This window comes from Microtus pennsylvanicus, chromosome 1 (genome assembly GCF_037038515.1).
Source record: "Microtus pennsylvanicus isolate mMicPen1 chromosome 1, mMicPen1.hap1, whole genome shotgun sequence".
Classification (NCBI taxonomy): Eukaryota; Metazoa; Chordata; class Mammalia; order Rodentia; family Cricetidae; genus Microtus; species Microtus pennsylvanicus.
The window spans coordinates 178,767,319-178,785,805 of NC_134579.1; the positions used below are offsets into that span (position 1 = coordinate 178,767,319).

At 38.4% G+C, this 18,487-nt stretch overlaps 1 protein-coding gene across 1 annotated transcript in view; it reads right to left on the reverse strand.

Annotated features, from left to right (window-relative positions):
- Window positions 1-18,487, reverse strand: part of Tbc1d32 (TBC1 domain family member 32) — a 200,535-nt gene that overhangs the window by 77,858 nt on the left and 104,190 nt on the right. The window contains exons 23-25 of the mRNA XM_075945999.1: window positions 4,313-4,435; window positions 3,169-3,277; window positions 2,364-2,457 (exon numbers count right to left, since the gene is read on the reverse strand). Of these exons, the coding sequence (XP_075802114.1) occupies window positions 2,364-2,457; window positions 3,169-3,277; window positions 4,313-4,435 (326 nt within the window). The remainder of the gene's footprint in view (window positions 1-2,363; window positions 2,458-3,168; window positions 3,278-4,312; window positions 4,436-18,487) is intronic.

Below are 18,487 nucleotides of genomic sequence, written 5' to 3' on the forward strand. Positions count from 1 at the left end.
TGTGGCAATTATAGGAGCATACTGATGAAGGCTGGAGAATGAATTTCATCCAACTATGCTGTAGATGTTGAAGGCATCCTCCCAAAAAATAGAATATATTCACACATATGTGTGATAGGGTCCTCCCGAAAAATAGAATATATTCACACATATGTGTATTGTGTGTATATTTATCTTTCCTTGTCTGGCTTATTTTACTCAACATCACATACACACACACACACACACACACACAATTTATCATAAGAATTGTTTCAGGAAATTATGTATGCTCTGTAGGTTCACAGGATATAGATCTTAAAAGGAGAGAAAAGGAAGAACTGTGCAGAGCACTCTCACTGAGGGGAAGCAAGGAGGACATGCAATTGGCTTCTGCAAATGAGCGAAGGCAGTTCCTTCACAGTCCTGACTGGAGGCCTGAACAGGCACTCCTTATAAACCCTTCTCCACCTGGCCCCTTCCTACAATTTCCTGTCAGCTAGTCACTGCCTCAGCCTCTGGATAGCAGGTGAATTTTATTTAATCAAACACATCTTTGCATCATGAAACAAATGTTCCAGAGCATAAAGAAAAGTAATACATCTTAAAATAATATTCTATAACAGAAGGATATTTTTATGCTTGGGAAATATCGATTCATAATACAATTTCTATTTTCATTTCCCTTGTTCAGGTTCCCAAAATATTTTGAAGAAACAAATTAATAAAGTGGAAATCAGCTAATAAAACTGACAATGACTATGTTATTCAGAAACATAGCAAAGAAATGCTTTCTCCAATGAAACTTAGCAAAGGAGACAGTGTTAAACATGTCAAGGAAAACTGACCAAGAAATGGTTGAGGTACTGCAAAAAAAATACGGGTATTGTTGCATTATTTATAAGTGATGTCATTTATAATTCCCAGGTAAGCTCCTTGCACTCAGTACTCATGAAACATACATTAGGGAAACAAGCAAGCAGGGTAACAAATGTTGAAACCTAAAAGATGAAAGATAGAGTATAAACAGTCTGATGGAAAGACTTGGAGCTGAGTAGGAAGATGAGAGCAAACACTTGAAAATGGTCTGGGTTCACTGCAGAATGGGAGTAAGTATGAAAACATCCAAAGGGCACCCCTGAAAAAAACCTCTTCCTGAAAAAGATATAATACTACTCCCAAGTCTCTGAGAAAGTGATAGATTTTGTCATGCAGGAATGGAACACCAAAGCCCAAATTTTAAAGTGCACTAAGTGACTGTGAAATCAATCTCTTACACATTATTTCTGTCCAATGTAAGCCCAACAGGATTATAAAGAACGGGATGGTGATGTGAGAATTGACTTCTAAACTTTATGAAAAGTCTGACAGTGGACCCTCACAATCATGTAGGAATTCCTTGGCCTGGGAACTCTTAGCATAGCCCCTGGCAGTGTGTGACGTGATCCTACATTGAACTTGGCTCCTCCATAGGAGTCTCCCCTCCTCTCTCTGCTGACTTCACCTTCACAACGCACACACAGCTCAAACTCCCAGTTCCTTGCATTGAACTTATTTCTTTCAGTTTTCCTGATGGCCCCTCTTCCAAAACTGTTGACCTATTGCTCAGAAGATGATGACGAAAGCCACACTGCTCTTTCTACACAAGATGTTGTTTGGTAAGGTAGTTGGCTTATATACTACCCTAGCAAGCTAATTTGTCTATTTTACTCATGTCACACTGGATAACTAAACAACTATCTATTCAAAGGTGGATAAAATACTTCCCAGTAAAACTCAGACCTTAAGTCCACAGGGTTTATATAACACAGCAGTCGTTTAAAAAAATACCTTAGTGAATAAAGAAAACTTCTACATGGGCAGAAATTAACTAGTCAGGAGCTACTGATTCAATTTTCTAAAAAAACAAGTTTGAAAGATGTATTTATTTTATGTGTAATGAGTATTTTGCCTTCATGTACCACATGTGTGTCAAATGCCCTGGAAGCCAGAAGTGGGAGCCAGAGACCATAGACCTGAAGTTACAGATGGTTGTGAACCACCCTGTGGGTGCTGGAAAATGAACGGGTCCTCTGCAAGACCAACAAATGCTCTTAACTTCTGAGCCATCACTGCAATCACTACTAATTCAGGCTCAAATAAAACATCTATTTTATTTTACTGAACAGAATTATAAGACCTTTACTCCAAGTAATATTTGTTTGCCATCATACAGATACTAATTAAACAAACAGGAGGGAACCTACACACTAAGAGGAAATGGGCAGAATGTTGAATGTTGTCCTCCACACATGCTGATTGAAAATCTACACTTACTGTCCTTACAGTCTACTTCTGAAATTATAAAGAGAACACTGGAGTACCGTTTGGTAGAAAAGACTTACCTTGCTTCCTATCAGCACTTGGTGGAACTGCTGACAAATAGCAGTGTGGCAATGGATACGATGAGAACATTGGCCAAGGATATGGGTCATCCCCCTACAAACACAACAACACAGGAAACTTCAGGAGGAGGGTTAAGATACTGAACTCCCATACTTTCTGGAATATAGTTCATTTAAATTGACATTTTTGTTCATACTTTTTGGTCCAATTATCAAGTTATTTGCTACTATATAATCCACTATTCCTAAAAGGCAATAAGGAAATGTAATAAAAATTTTAAACAAGTTGGACTACGAAAACTTACTCTTGTGATTTGAACTGATAATGATGGATTTACTTTTTCTCATGAAAGGGAAAATATAATCTTCAAAAGGCATTTCCCCACCCCCAAACTATTTTTCTTCTGCCAATCATATCTAGCTCCTCTTTTCCAGGGTGGCACTAACAGAAAGGAAGTTCTTAACAGCTACACTCCATAAGGACCCCACATACTCCGTACTGCAAAACATAAATAACATGACAGTGAAGGGTCAGGAAAGAAAAAGACTTCAGAACGCAAATACTCAAGGACACTCAGCAGAAAAGTCTGTGATAAAACAATAATCTATGGCTCCTGGACACTCAACAGCAACTCATGAGCTCTTGAAGGCATCATTGCTGTTTCATTTTGAATGTGTTCACCTGTTTTATAAGCTTGTCAAGCAACACAAATCGACCACTGGTACGTAGAAACTTGGGAAATGTGGTTTAGTGCCACTTCCGTTGTTTATTTCACTTTAAAACATCGCAAAACATTGCACGCACCTTCTCAAGCATCCTTGGAGGTAGAATCCGCTCCAAGGGTCCACCAATGAGATTAATCCTTACAAGAACATGATTTCTCTCGACTGACAATCCATCAATTATAAAGTCCCTGAAAGAGAATATGCATCAGTTTTGCTGTCTCCTTAATTGAATATGGTTTGATTTTTAAATCATGTCACTAGATTGCAAGGAGAAAAATAAAAGACAACAAAACAAACAGAAACGAAAGGTATCTGCAGAACACACTGGTCATCGGAATATTTACAATACAGAAGGCACCGGTCCTTTTTTTATATCGTCAATTTTTATTGCTTCAAAAAACATACTAAGACAAAGGGTATTTCCTTAATGAATAATCCTGTGCTTACAAAAACAAGATTAGGACATGTCTTATTTCTGAAGTAACGTAACCATCTTTAGAAAAGCTCCTGCTAGACTGGAGAGGTGGCTCAGTCATTGAAGACTAAGATTGTAACTAAGGCGACACAAGCTTCTCTATGATCTGGAGTCAGTGCCCAAGTCCACAGCACACAAGTTGCTGAAGAGCAGTTTCGTTTCTAATGCTGCTCTTTTCCTTCTATGTCAAACCTCAGCATCAAATGAAACGGCCTGGGAAGGAGGGAGGTGAACTACTATGTTCTGGATTACAAACACGAGAGCAATGGCAGATGCTGAATGTGTATTCTATAAATGTCAGCCAAACTGAGGTAATGACAACTGTGATTTATTAGTAGGAAAATAAAAACAATCAAAACCTCACTTGGTAAATAATTATAATGCATGACTATAAACTGACATAATTAGGAAACTGGGGACGGAATGGCTCTAAGAGAGATGTAAAATCAAGCATTTTTACTCAAAGGGTCACTGTACGAAGTGATGTGAATTTAAAATTGGAATGACTTTGGGAAAAACTAAAGAAAAAGTCCTAAGACAAAATGAACAAATGATAAATGTAGCACTCTCCAAAAACATACATCATTATCTTCCTGGGACATTCATGCTCAAATGGCTTTTTACTCTGTCATTTAAATGCAGTAATTCAGACAATATAAAAGTTATACAGAAAATTCATTTCAAATCACTTGTAAGGCAAACTGCTAATAGTATCACTCTAATGACACCTTTTGCTTTGTTTCCTGACCTGTGGTTCTCCGAGGTCTCAAAGGTATTTTCTTCCTGAGCATGTAGTAACATGTTGGATACTTGATACTGAGCCTCCAGTAAGAGAAGAGCATCCAGATCACAGCACACCACACTTAATAACCTACGTGAGAAGAACAGCAGTAATCATGTGAAGTACAGTGTGGACATTCTTAAGATTTCGAAGTAAAACCTGAACCTTGAGATCCCAATCTCATAAGCATGTCTACACACTATGTCAAGTTTGTTTTTATTTTCCAACATCTCACTTACAGCCCAAGTCAGCCGAGAACTCATTCTGAAGCATAAGACCGTCTCAGAGCCAGGCAGTGGTGGTGCATGCCTTTAATCCCAGGACTTGGAAAACAGAGATAGGCAGATCTGTGAGTTCGAGGCCAGCCTGGTCTACAAGAACTAGTTCCAGGACAGCTAAGACTGTTACACATAGAAATACTGTCTCAAAAACATAAATAAATAAATACATACATACATACATACATACATACAAGATGATCTCAGAAATGCAGCAATCCTCCTGCCTAGCTTTGCAAGTGTGGAATTATAGACAATAGCTACCACACTGAACTCTCACATATATTTTTAAATATTTAGAGCTGTAACATCTGCTTCAGAAGTTATTTTTAATTTTTAATCCAGACTTTTCAAACTTGCATCAATAACATCATGAATATGAGAATATTCTTCTTAGGCAGACTCATGGTAGGCGTCTGTAATCCTGCACCCAGGAGGCTGAGACAGGAAGACTGCCATAAATTCAAGACCAGATTAGAATATAGGAAAACCTGTCTAAGAAAAATAACAAAAACAACAAATACTTAAAGATTAAATAACTGTTACGTAAAGATTCATCAGGGAATATTAATGAGTCCATTAAAACTACAAATTACCATAAAGATTCAAAACAGTAATTTTACCACTAATCTAAAAAAATGACAGTATTAAAGTGGCAATATCAAAATTGATTTTATGGAAATGAAAAGCTTAGAATACAAGATGGAAACCTCAGAAATCAGTGTCTCAATCAACCCACATCAGAAAAACTTCCTCTTTCAATAGATGAGAATCAACACAGAGACCAACAACTAGGCAATGTTCAGAGAGTGAGAGACTTTGGGGTACTCAATTCTAAATGTATGTCTCCATCAAATCATTCCCTTGAAGGCTCAGGGATCCATGGAAAATAGGAGGCAGAAATACTGCAAGAGCCACTGGTGATGGATGACCCCAAGGCCACATCAGGACCGATGGTGCACACATGAACTCACAGAGACTGCGGCAGCATGCACAGACCAGCAGAGGTTCCAGCCAGCACTGAGATGAGGAAGTAGAAAAAGACTCCCACCCCAACCAAGAAGTTACCTGCATTTGATACCCACGGACAAAGGGGAGATCAGTTTTCTCTGACGATGCCACACTTCAAGGCAGGCCTCATGCCCAGGAAGAGTTGGCCAACACAAAATAGACCCCATGTTTTGTTGTATGCTTTTTACATATTTTGTTTCGGTTTAGGTTTTCTGTTTTTATTTTGTTTGTTTTGTCTGATTGGTTGTTGTTTTTAGTTCATCTGTTTTAGATCTTTGGCTTTTGAGGCAAGAAAGAGATGAAGAGATGGAACATAAAGTTGGTTGTATAGAGAGGTGGGGAGACCTGGGAGGAGGTGGAAAAAAGGAAAGAATATATACCGGAATCCCATGGTCCTGGGAGGTATACATACTAATGAGCTTTTGGCCTGATAGATACCCAAAGTTTCCCAAAATAACATAGAATATTGATGTAGTATGACTGGTATGTGGAGGTTCACTTAACTATTACTACCTTTTCATAGCTTTAGAAATCAAAGATTTCAGATTTGGGCACAACTACATGTTTTACCTGTTCAAAGCATACATAAATAAATTAAGATTTTTATCAAAAATAGCCATTTGATAACACTGTCTAGATCCTGGCTACGTTATTTCAAAGGATATATAAAACCAAAGCAAAATCCACCCCAACAATTTAGAAAAAGGTTCTGCTCAGTTTACAGACGTCAAGAGGTGAACTGCTATTACCATTTAGATTCGGTGCAGATAGAAGCAAGGGGAAGACTAGGCATCTAGTTAATTAAAGTTTGTGCTGCTCAAAACCAAAATCACGGAGGAGGAGGAAGAGTGCACAACATAAAGTTTTAAACCCAAAACAAGCTCAAGATCAGCCAATGGCAGAAAAAAACAGCACATACAGCAGGTAAGGAGATGTGCAATGGGGAAAAGGCTCTTCTCTTGAGGACCTGAGTCAAAACCCTGGAGCCTATGTGAAAACCAAAACCAAACAAACAAACAAAAAAGATAGTGCTTGTGCCTACAATGTGGTAGGGCCTGGAGAGAGAGAACTAGAACAACATTCCTGTAAAACCCTTGAAAGGAGCTTCATTAGAAGAGCTGTCATGTATAACATGACAGGCAGCCTGAAGAAGAAAGAGAACCTTTAGTGAAATCCCCCAAACTTTCCATCTTTTACAGTTTTCATAGGATGGTGATAAATTCTCCATCGCGTGATTTGATCTGTCACAGCCTTTATGCCAAGAAGCTGGGTACACAGGGTAAGACCATAAATTTGTTGTACACGTACAGAGGTTAGGGGAAGCTGGTTTTATGTTCCTATCCCACTCATAAACACTAACCTTTACAGCAGAGGCCTGTCAGCTGCAGAGCGGTATGGCTGAGAGGCAGGTAGAGGAGGATCTGTAATCTAACAAAGCCATGGGAATTCCTACTGGACTGAAGACATCGTGTAAAAGAAAGAATCAAGAATGATAGAAGATTTCTAGGTCAAACAAGCAAGAGGAACTTGTCATCAACAACACACACACACACACCAAAATAAAAAGATTTAGACAGAAACTAGCCAACCTCTTTCTTCTCTATGCCTACTAAGTCACTGAATTGATGATAAAAATGACCATCACTGGCTCTCTAAATTAATATTTAATATGAGAGGGGTCTTGGTGGGCTGTGAGGTAATTTGTATAACTGGAGAAACTCTATTTATGAACAAATTCGTAACTGAACCAAATCCTCATTAGACAATGAAGAATCAATACCACCAGATGATGAAAGTGTTTTTAAATCATGCAAACACCAGTAATACTTGAAAGTTAAAAAAAAAAATTTAACTGCACAGTAAATCAGAAGAATGTCATACTCAACCAAATACAGTTCATTATAGGGAGAAAATAGCAAATGTATTATTAAAGACTGCTTTATGATGTAAATGACATGAATATGTAACCCAGTAAAAATCATGCCATCATTTGACAACATTCCCATCAGGGTCACAAGAAGACAACAGTCCACTCTCCCCATTTTTAAGAAAAGGGGGGAGTTTTATTCTTTTCAAAGTTCTAAGAATTTACAAACAAGAACGTTTTGCTGTGAAACATCAATGAGGTAATAATGGTGGCCTAAGACTCACTCTAGAGCAGGCTCTGCTAAGCCAGGCTTCCCCAGGTTCTGACAAGATCTATCAACCTTCTGCCAAATCCAGCTGGAGGTGGATAAGAAAGCCTTGGGAAAGGCAGATGGGCATGAATATTCCCCGCCATTCCCATTTAAAACTGAAAACAGGACTGGGCATCCACAAGACAGAAAATAAAGCTAAATGCAAAGGAATTCAAGGCAGCCCAGAGCATCACCTTTCCTTCCATCTACTGCAAGGAACCGAATGGCTGGCTTCTAAAAAGAAAAGACAGAGGCCATCCCTGATGCCCCCATGGGGCTTAATTTATTAATTCTATCTGACAGATAAATACCTAGAGAAGGGGCACAGAATAGCTATGATGACCCAAGGACAAAATATTAAACTCCCTAGAACATGAGGATCTTTGTACTGATTTTTAAATTGTTTACTTAATTTCTGAGCATGAACAGCATCTGTATGTTCTCTCTATTTGTACATATGCATAGTACCAATTTTGTACTGGTGTGTGGCTTTCAGTGTGTGTTATCTCCAAGAACAAAGAGACAAACTGCCATCATCAGATGTTGCTTGTGCTTATGGCGACTTGGCAAATAAAACACAGAGACTATTAACAATGTTTTAACTTCCTAACAGAGGCAACAGGCATTTAATGTTACCTACAAAAGAGGTAAGTATTCTTATTTGAATATAAGGGTGCTTTCACAGTCCGGATGCTCCTTCTGCATCACTCATCATTTCCAAAACTACTCTGTTTCACCATCTATAGCCTGGGGAGTTACAGACATGGTAAGGTCTTGACTGGCGAGTTACAGAAACTATAAGGTCTTGAAAGAAGGTTGGAGAATAGGGCCATGGGCAGATACATCTAAAACAGTGAAGTACAAAAGTGGCTGCTACAACAGAGGAGGAGAAATGGATCGCTGTGGGATATCCACTAATGTGATTTGAAAAGAATCTTTACATGGCAACAAGTCAACAAAGAACAAAATAAGTCACAGCACTATGAGGGAAAAGTGTCCCAGTCAAAAGAGCATACGGCTTGGCTTAAATGCTCTTATGAGGGGAGCATTTATAGCACAATGGAACAAGTGTAAAGGGGCCAAAGTAGGCAAAGTGGAACAAAAAAGGAAAGGAAAGGAAAGGAAAGGAAAGGAAAGGAAAGGAAAGGAAAGGAAAGGAAAGGAAAGGAAAGGAAAGGAAAGGAAAGGAAAGGAAAGGAAAGGAAAGGAAAGGAAAGGAAAGGAAAGGAGAGGCGACCGAAGGAATAGTAGGGCTCCAGATATCCAGATAACATCAGTAACCATGATAGTTCCAGACTTGTCTACTGTAACCCATGTGTAAAATTCTAAAACAAAGGAAAGAATTAAAATAAAAATTTAATCAGTAGACAGGATTCTAAACACCCCTAACACAAATAAATGATACATGGTTCAAGTTGGATACAGCAATTTCCCTGATCTGACATTATATATTGTATAATGCATTAAAGTACACACATTACCCCATAAATGTGTATGAGTAAAATGTAGAATATTTAACATATATATATAAATAAGTATTTATTTAACATATATATAAATAAGTATATATTAACAACATGAGTTATCTGCAAAAAATAAAATAATGTAAGACACTGCAGTTATAAAGTAGAAATAACTCTGGTTGCTATTATAGAATAGCATGAAATTAGGTAGGGGCAGATGTGTAGAAATTAGTTAAAATGATATTATCATAATTTAGATAAGAAAGTGTTTTAAAGTAGTATACTGTAAGGGTTAACTTAACAAAAGAGCATCTTTCATAGATGAGTCTCACTCTTCCCATGATGCTCTTCAGGTGAGTGCAGACAGCACCTGTAATCTCCCTCTAACCACTGAGTATGTTAGGAAGAGTTGGCCAGATATTCTGAGTGGTATGATGTGATACAGTGTTACATGGCTTAGGACCTGTCCCGTATACATTCTACCCGCCCATTAGTCATGCCACAATTGGTTTGGTTCTTAGATCAATTGTCAGGTATCATAGTACCTGTGTTGAAGCTCCACTTACAGAGTAGTAGCTCAACTGTGGTCATCACATTTCACCTCAGCAGACAGGAATGATATCTGACCTTACATTATTATAAGAATGGTCAGAGAGGCACAATGGCATATTTCAAGAGAAGGATAGCATTCAAATACATCTTAAAGAATATAATTAAAATTACTCAATCTCATTACTATTAATCTCTTATAATTAATTTATAAATAAAATATTTATCATAGCATAAAAAGTATAGTAAGCATAGGCTTCCCTGCACATCCTGGCATGTAGCCCCTGAGGATGGAAGGAGCCACAGTAGAAACTCCAAGGTTAATACATAAGCAACCAAAAGTTTGATTCTGTCATTCAGTTGATAGGAAAAAAGCAGCTAGAAATTAGAGGAGAAAATTTACACACACACACACTTACATACATGTGTGTGTGTGTGCATGTGCTTATATCTACATATAGGAGAATTATGTAGGGAGGCCAGTAGCATAATACTTTGAAAACCCAATACATTTATTTATCAACAGTCAATTAAACATCACCATGAAAAAAGAAAGCATATAATGTCTTTTAAGACATGAAAAGCATAGGATTTATATGAAGACAGCTATTAGCATAAGACTGAAGAATGTATTACAGTAAGTGGGCACAGATCCTACCTGCAGGCTAAACTTAGCAAAAAAAATGTGAATCCAATTTAAATATATTATAATCATACTACTGTCACTATGGTAACAATGAATTAAAATAATTTTAAAGAATTAGTCAAATAATTTATATATTTTTATAATCCAATATATAATTCTCCTTATAAAGTGCTTACTGTTTTCCAATACTGGGAGAGGTGTAGCACATTTCACTTAGTGGCTAACTCTACAAACACAGTCACTGTCAACGTTTCACCCATCAGGAACCAGGAGTAGAGACGTTAAGGATCAGGGCTCACATCACTATTGCAATCAGTCACTCACGGATTCAACCACATACTGTAGTATACATGATTCATAAAACCCTATAAGATGAAAACAAGTCTCCCAAAGCTGTAAAATGGAGAAAACTATAAAACTTTAATGAGTATAATTAAACAATACTTAATGGAGATTTAATTAAATATAGTATGTTTATAGATTAGAAGATTTTGTATTATAGAGAAGTCAATTCATTCAGTATTGATTACAGAATGAACACAATGATAATTATAATCCCAGTAGTGGGGTCAGCATGACAAGCTGTTTTTAAATTTCATGTGGCAAGAAAAGGTCGGGAAAGGAAGCAGGATAAACAAAACAAACAAACAAAGCAAGCAAGCAAACAAACAAGCAAAGGTCTTTCCTTACCACTACTTGTAACTTAGCACAGAGGCACAACAACTAAAACTACTGGATATTTACACAAAGATGAACTAGAGTGTCGTTGAATAAAATAGGAAATTTTAAAAGACCTTTGTCTTGTCTGAGAATTATGTGACCACACATACACAGACATGCACACATATATATGTAAGTCATGTTCTACATGTAGTAAGAATTTTTAACAACATCCCAAACAGGAAAAACCTTAAATACATATTTAATGGCACAATATGTAGCCAAAACATGAAATATTTATATAATTGAATAGCATATAAATTAAATTATAAATACATGTAATATTAATTTTAATAACAATGTTGCATAAAAAGTCAGATACAATAGGAAATACAGTCTAAGCTATCATTTACATAAACCTCACGAAACAAATTAAAATGTTCTTTAGCAATGCATGTCTAGAGAACAATAGTAAAAATTATTTAAATACCATAAAAATCAAAATAATAGAACCATTGGAGGTAAATGCAGCAATGAAAAAACAAAGTCCAATAGTGCTAGTGAGTTCTTACTTGATTAGGATTGCTTGGGTAAGTGATCTATAACAATTTATTAAACTGCATGTTCAAATTTTATTTAATAATTATCTTTTAATATTTCATTAAAAATAAGTGTTATGCTACAGTGGATAATGAGGAAGAGTATATCATTATAGCCATATGTGACTCATAAACAGATGCAGAATACTAATAGGGGAGTACATTTTAATGATGATGCATACAGATTCTTGCCAGACTTGATATCAGCTAATGCCATTTGCTCCTTAATTATGCATTCATCTAATAAACAAATCTTAATGGCTCACTAATTATACTAGCATATTTGTATAAAACAGCAGATATACTAAACATAGAAGGGAACAGCACTTAAATAAAATAATATTATTTTTGCCAATGTGATATTAAATCAAAGTTAACAATGTAAATAAAAATAGACATGTTATTTTAGCATTCTCTCTCCAAAAAAATGACTAGCAAATATATTTCAAATCTTACATATGAGATTTATAAGCAACAAACCACCAGGTTTCCAATTCAAATTAGGGGGAATGCTTCTTTTAGGTTTAAAGCAACAAGGTTATATTCAAAAATATTTTTTCAGGAATGAGATCCTGCCAAAAACAACAAAACTATTCAGAAATTCATCAATTACCTTTCTTAAATTTGAATTCACTGGCAAATCATAAAAAATTGCAGAACTTCTTAGAATGAAAATAATACAAAAAATCCATTTAAAATAATGTTATGTTATCAACTGCAAATTAAACTTGAGTCTTAGAAGAGTGTATATATAAGAAGTCCTAACATGATTAGGAAGAAATGGACTGCTGCCCCCACAAAACCATCTTAGACAATGTTTTATTATGTCACTTTTGTTGAGAGAAACTTTTAGATACCAGAAGACAGACAGTGACTAAGCAAAAACCTTAGCTATTAATGTATTCTCTATTTCAAACAACACAAACAGGGTACAAATAAGGCACTAAATTATGACCTTGTGGTTCCCAAGAAGCCAGAGAGTCTAGTACCCTTGGGAGTGTGAGTTGCTGAATGAAGGTGATAAACACAGAAGCGCTTGTTTGCCTATGAAAAATCCTTATCAAGCATGGCATGAGCCTAAATGTGGAAAACCCAAACCCTTTTGTCACTAGGAGAGCATCTGGAGAGCTGTGGAAATGCCCAGGAAAATGGCTAACCTCAGCTGAATCACGCTTCCTGACAGCATCCCAAAATGACCTGCTCACCTCACTTTGGGTACCAAAGGTTGCTTCCTCATCTCCATTAGACACTGAAGCACCCATAGAGGTCTACTCTTTACACAGTCCTCAAAATAATTACATTTTTTTCTCCCTAGCTGTCAAAGACGGTCTTTTTATAAAGAAAAACAGAAATCTCTAAAGTATATTCCAAAATAAAACAGTCCCAATTCAAGAGCCATATTTGTAGCTACTGGAAAGGAAGGGAGAAATACAAGGTGTCAATGAGCAGCCAGAGGTTTTCCTAAGATTCCTCGTACAAGCAGAAGCTACTCACATCTTATTATTACTCAAAACCGTGTTACATGCTAAAAGCAGATATGTGCTGCAGTAAACAAACTTCTCATACCCAACTGGGGAACTGGGATATCTGCCCAATCTACTCAGTGCTAAGTTTTCCTAAGCCCAGTTAAAACACATAACACATCTGTAGTAATAAGGGCGGCGGGGCTGCGTCCCCAACACCCCAGCCGCCTGGCTCGGCTAGCTTATGCCCCGAAATAATTACACAGACACTGTATTCTTTTCATCACTGCTTAGCCCTTAGCTCTAGCCCTTACTGGCTAATTCTGATATCCCAATCAACCCATCTCTAATAATCTGTGAGCACCGGTCTTACCGGGAAGATTCTAGGTCAGAGCTTCATCGCGTGTGTCTGCCTGGGAGCCGGGCATGGCGTCTCTCCTGAGGCGTCTGCTCCCGAGAGGAGAGCTGTCGAGTCTGACCTCACTTCCTCTTCCTCCCAGCGTTCTGTTCTGTTTACTCCTCCCACCTATCTCCTAACCAATGAGATGGGCCAAGGCAGTTCCTTTATTATCCAATGACCTTCCTCCATCACACGTCTGTTCATCATGAGCAATGAAATACATTATCACATAAGCTCTCTTTACAAGAATGTGTCAGTGCAGTTTATATAATTGCACTGCTGATTTGGTCAATATATATACCAGAAGGTATGTGCTTCCACCGATCATGGACAGTAATGAAGCTACCATATTTTCCAAATTTAGAGCAAGACAGTCTCAAATGTGGTCCCACCTAAGAGGCCATCATGAAGGACTCTTCTAATGTTAACACAATAGCAACTGAGTGAGGAAGAAGTACCTTCCTCTAAATATCTCAATAGCTAGAGGGTAAGAGATGTTTAAAAACTGAGAGGCTAACCATCTCAGTAAAACCTCCAACTACTATTGGCAAAAAAAAAAAAAGTTTAAATAGTAACCCGAAAATGCTTCATAAGATGCTGAATCTACTGGTGCTTACCACCAAGACAGCAATGTGATGTGTAATTTTTACCTCTTTGACCTTTGAAAATGGCAGGTACTGTTTGTATGACTCTGAACTATGTATCAACTCTGCCAGTTCTGTGGGACCCAGGGCAGAAATAAAACCTGAATCTCAGTCGCCACATCCTCCGTAAGTCGGGTTTTCTAAGTCAACAAACTCAACACCAGTCCACGTTTCAGTGGCAGACTGAGGACTACCAGGATAACTGGAAAAAGAAACGCAAGAACTGCACGCAAGCTCCTAGAATTTACCAGTAAGTACACTTGCTTTTGTTTTTGTTTTTTTTTTAAATCCCATTTTGTTCTTATTTTGACAAAAATAACTGTGTGTTCTCATGGGGTCCTTCTGTCCACCATCTCATTTGGGCAGACTCCAGGGGAGCAGAGGAAAGGTGACCCATCACAACAGGGGTTAACTTTGCTGCCTTTGCAGAAGCAAACAGTCCTTTACTAAGAATTCACGTAAATGAATTCATTCATTTCACCTGCGGTGCTCAGTGTTTGAGACTTTCAGTCACAGGGGTCTCATACTTCCGTGGTTAAGCTTAATTCTAGCTTTCTTGTTTTCTTTTCTTTTGTTTTTTTTTCCTTGTGATTTCTTCCTAACACTTTTACTTCTAGTACATAAGAAATGCACTGATTTCTGAACAGTTAATTTAAAATCATTCTACTTTACTAAAAGTGTTTATCACTTCTTATTTTTCTGTAGATCTTTCAAGATCACTTAAGTATAGGATCATTTTATCTGCAAGACCAACCACATTCATGAGAATTAATATTGCAAAACTGCCTCTATTGACAAAAGAAATCTCCAGATCCAGATAACCATCACAGAAATTCCAATGACCTTCTTCACAGAAAAATCCTTACAAAGCTACAAGCAAACCATCATAAAATGTAGATGTACCACTCCTGGGAATATATCCAAATAAATCTAAGTCAGAAAACTACAGCAAAACCAATTCATCCATTTTCACTGTAATATTCACAATACCCAAGTCATGGAACCAGCCTCAGCAAAAGTTACCAGGTAAGAAATGTAGATGAACACAAATCTGGAATTTTAAGCAGCCATTAAAGAAAGAAAGAAAATACATCATTTGCAGAAAAAAATGGATGCAACTAGAGATGGTGCTAAGTAAAATAAGCTATACTCAAAAAAACGTTGTCTCTTAAATGTGGATCTCAGAGTATACTTTTATATTTATATATTCTGTGTGTGTGTGTGTGTGTGTGTGCGTGCATGTGTGTGTGTCTGTTGTGTGTGTGTGTGTTTTGGGTAAAAGGGATAAATGAGATGAAATAATCTGCGAATGGGAAGGAGACTAGAAGGAGTGGGAAGGGGAAAAAAGATGAGGATATAAAGATGAATATGGTCAAAGCACATTAGGTAACTTAAATCAAAACAGCTTCATCATCAATAGGCCAGGCAGTGGTGGCACAGGCCTTTAATCCCAGCACTCAGGAGGCAGAGAAAGGCAGATTTCTTTGAGTTCGAGGGCAACCTGATCTACAGAGCTAGTTCCAGGACAGCTAGGGCTGTTACACAGAGAAACCCTGTTTCAAAAAACAAAAAATAAAATAAAATAAAATAACCCCCCCCCAAAAAAACCCCTCATCAATAAATATGATGAATATACCAAGAAAAATGTGGATTACTCTCTGGGAGCCCTCTATTTACCTTCCCATTTATCATCACTTTGTATTTTTCATTTGCTCTGCTGTATGAAAATTTCATGTGGGTACATGATATAGATCCATTACTCGCTCCCCAATATCCCCCTTACCTCCCTCTTTCCTGTCAAGCCCCCATCCCTACCAGCCTCTTTCCTAGATTCATGGCTTTTGTTTTGTGATTTATTTAATCAGATCCCTCTGTACACCCATAGATTTGGAAACTATTCACTGAATCCTACTGGAGTTACCATCGTAATACATCTTATAATGATTGGATACTGAGCCCCTGACCATTCATTCCAGTCATCAGCCATGGCCCATAAAGCTGCAGAATTAATACCTAAATGCTTATCTTTCCAACAAAGTAAATTAGTAGATATTATACTTGAAGATTCCCCTCTTAGAAATCGACATGGTCAAAAGAGCAGCAGTTGGAGGTACAGCACATGGTAACAACTAGAGCCAGACTTAGTAATGTTTTCTTCTGTGGCTAAAGAAAATTTCACATAAACTAGTGAAAGACCCCCATACTTGAAAGACCCCCATGCCCATGTACTATATTAAACTTTGCTGAAATTTAACTGGGCCCCTCAGCTCAGGCGATGCTAAAACTGGATATCTATGGGTTGCAGACTCACTGACTAGGCTAAGGAGAGAGACAGAGTGCTATATCTAGCTTTGTGGTTTTTCGGGACTAAGGAGAAGGGATACCCCCCCCCCCAAGATATCCTATCTAAACTGTAAACTCGCTGCAGGGTGTTTTATCTGTCTTTATGGTTTTTTGGGGAAATTTGAGAATAGATATGGGCCATTCCCAGGATAAGCTAAGCCCACCAATTTGAGAGCCAATGGAATGCTTGTGCTATACTACCCTCTTATGTAATCATTTTTCCCTATAAATATGGCTGTTTGAATTTGCCTGGTGTGTGCAGTTGGCGTAAGCTACTGTTACACCCACAGGCGCCTGTGTAATCAATAAAGACACCTCTTGCTGATCATCTGTTGGCCTGAATTATTGAGTCTGGGGGAATTCTCCCACCGCCCTTGAAAACGAGGGTTTTTCACTAGAGATTATGTTGCGCATATAATTCCTATGTTCACACAATTTACTGTGTTCTTTGGGTCAGTTTAACCTTATCCTACAAAAGCACCACTTATTTTTGATAGCTGAGAGTATTATGCACAAACAATTGAAGATCTGATTATGTTTCTGCCGGGCACTTTCATGTCCCAGCCTTCTCCAAGAAGAGAGTGGGCAGACAGCAAAGAGTTCAAATAAGAAGTTCTCTGCAAGTTTGGAATTAACAACCTTTAAATGAGATAAAGCGCCTGAAAAAGGATCACCAGGAAAGATTTAAATGAAACAAGTTTGAACTCGCAATAGCAGGGGGTACTTGTGGAGAGGAGAGCCATTACAGGGAGGAAGTGCCACAGCTCTGGGAAGGGCTTAGGGCTCAAAAGCTCTCAGAAGGTGGAGGAGTCAGCTGAGAACAACCCCCTGCAGAACAAGTACACAAGTCAGGGGTATCAAACCACCTGGAAGCCTGGGACTGTGGGATGGACTGAGGGGTAGGGCCCCAGGTCTTGGAAGCCAGAGCAGCTACAAAGACAAATGTCTTTCTCTAGCTGTGCTGGTTAGCTTCCTTCAACTCAATACCAACTACAGTCATCTTAGAGGAGGAAGCCCCAACTGTGGGAATGCCTTCTTCTGCAGACAGGCCTGAGGGCAAGGCTGTCCTGAATTGTTCTGACTGAGGCTTGATGTGGGAGGGCTCAAGTGACTGGGTATCTGTGACACCCTTTGAACTGGTGACCCTGGACTAGTCTGAATAAGCCAAGAAAAAGACAGTAAGTAAGAGAGGCCCCTCTATGGCCTCTACTTCAGTTCCTGTCAAGGACTTTGATGTGGGAGTGTAAGGTAAAGAAACCTTCTTCCCCAAGCTGCTTTTGGTCAGGGTGTTTTTGGTCACAGCAAACTACTCTAGCAGCCAGGCCGGGCCTGGAGGCTTCAAGGAGGAAACAGAAATGAGTCTCTCTGCAGGTTAGGTACTGCAGGCTGGCTCCTTGTGCTCCCTGACGGAGGTAGAGACTTGGAGTGTTGAAAGCCTTCTGTGGGTCTGTGTCTTGTGAGTCTTGAAGACAGTCAGTCTTTCCTCTCTCCTGACCAAAGTGGCCAGGGCCAAGGTTCTGAAGTCCGATGGAGTCAGGAGCCTTCCCTTCTCCCTCCACTGGCCCATGCAACAACTGGCTCTAAAGTCCCAGAACATCCTTGATTGGTTGGGCGTAAGAATGCCAATAAAATAAACAAAAGGGAGAGGAAGAACCCCCAAGTTAGTCCTCCTCCAACTAAAAGTGGCCAATCAGGCCCACCAGTCTGTCTTAGGTAAGAAAAAGCCTAAGAAAGTCTAGGCCTGTTCTTGGTTGCTATGGTGACCTTGGCAGCCACCTGCTGCTTCTCCCACCAACCTACCAACAGTGCTTTGTTAGGCCTGGGCTTTAGTACTTCAGCCTCTTTTGTTTCTTTTCTTTTATTTTCTTTTCCCTTCCTTCCTTTCTTCTTTTCATTTATTTTCTGAGGC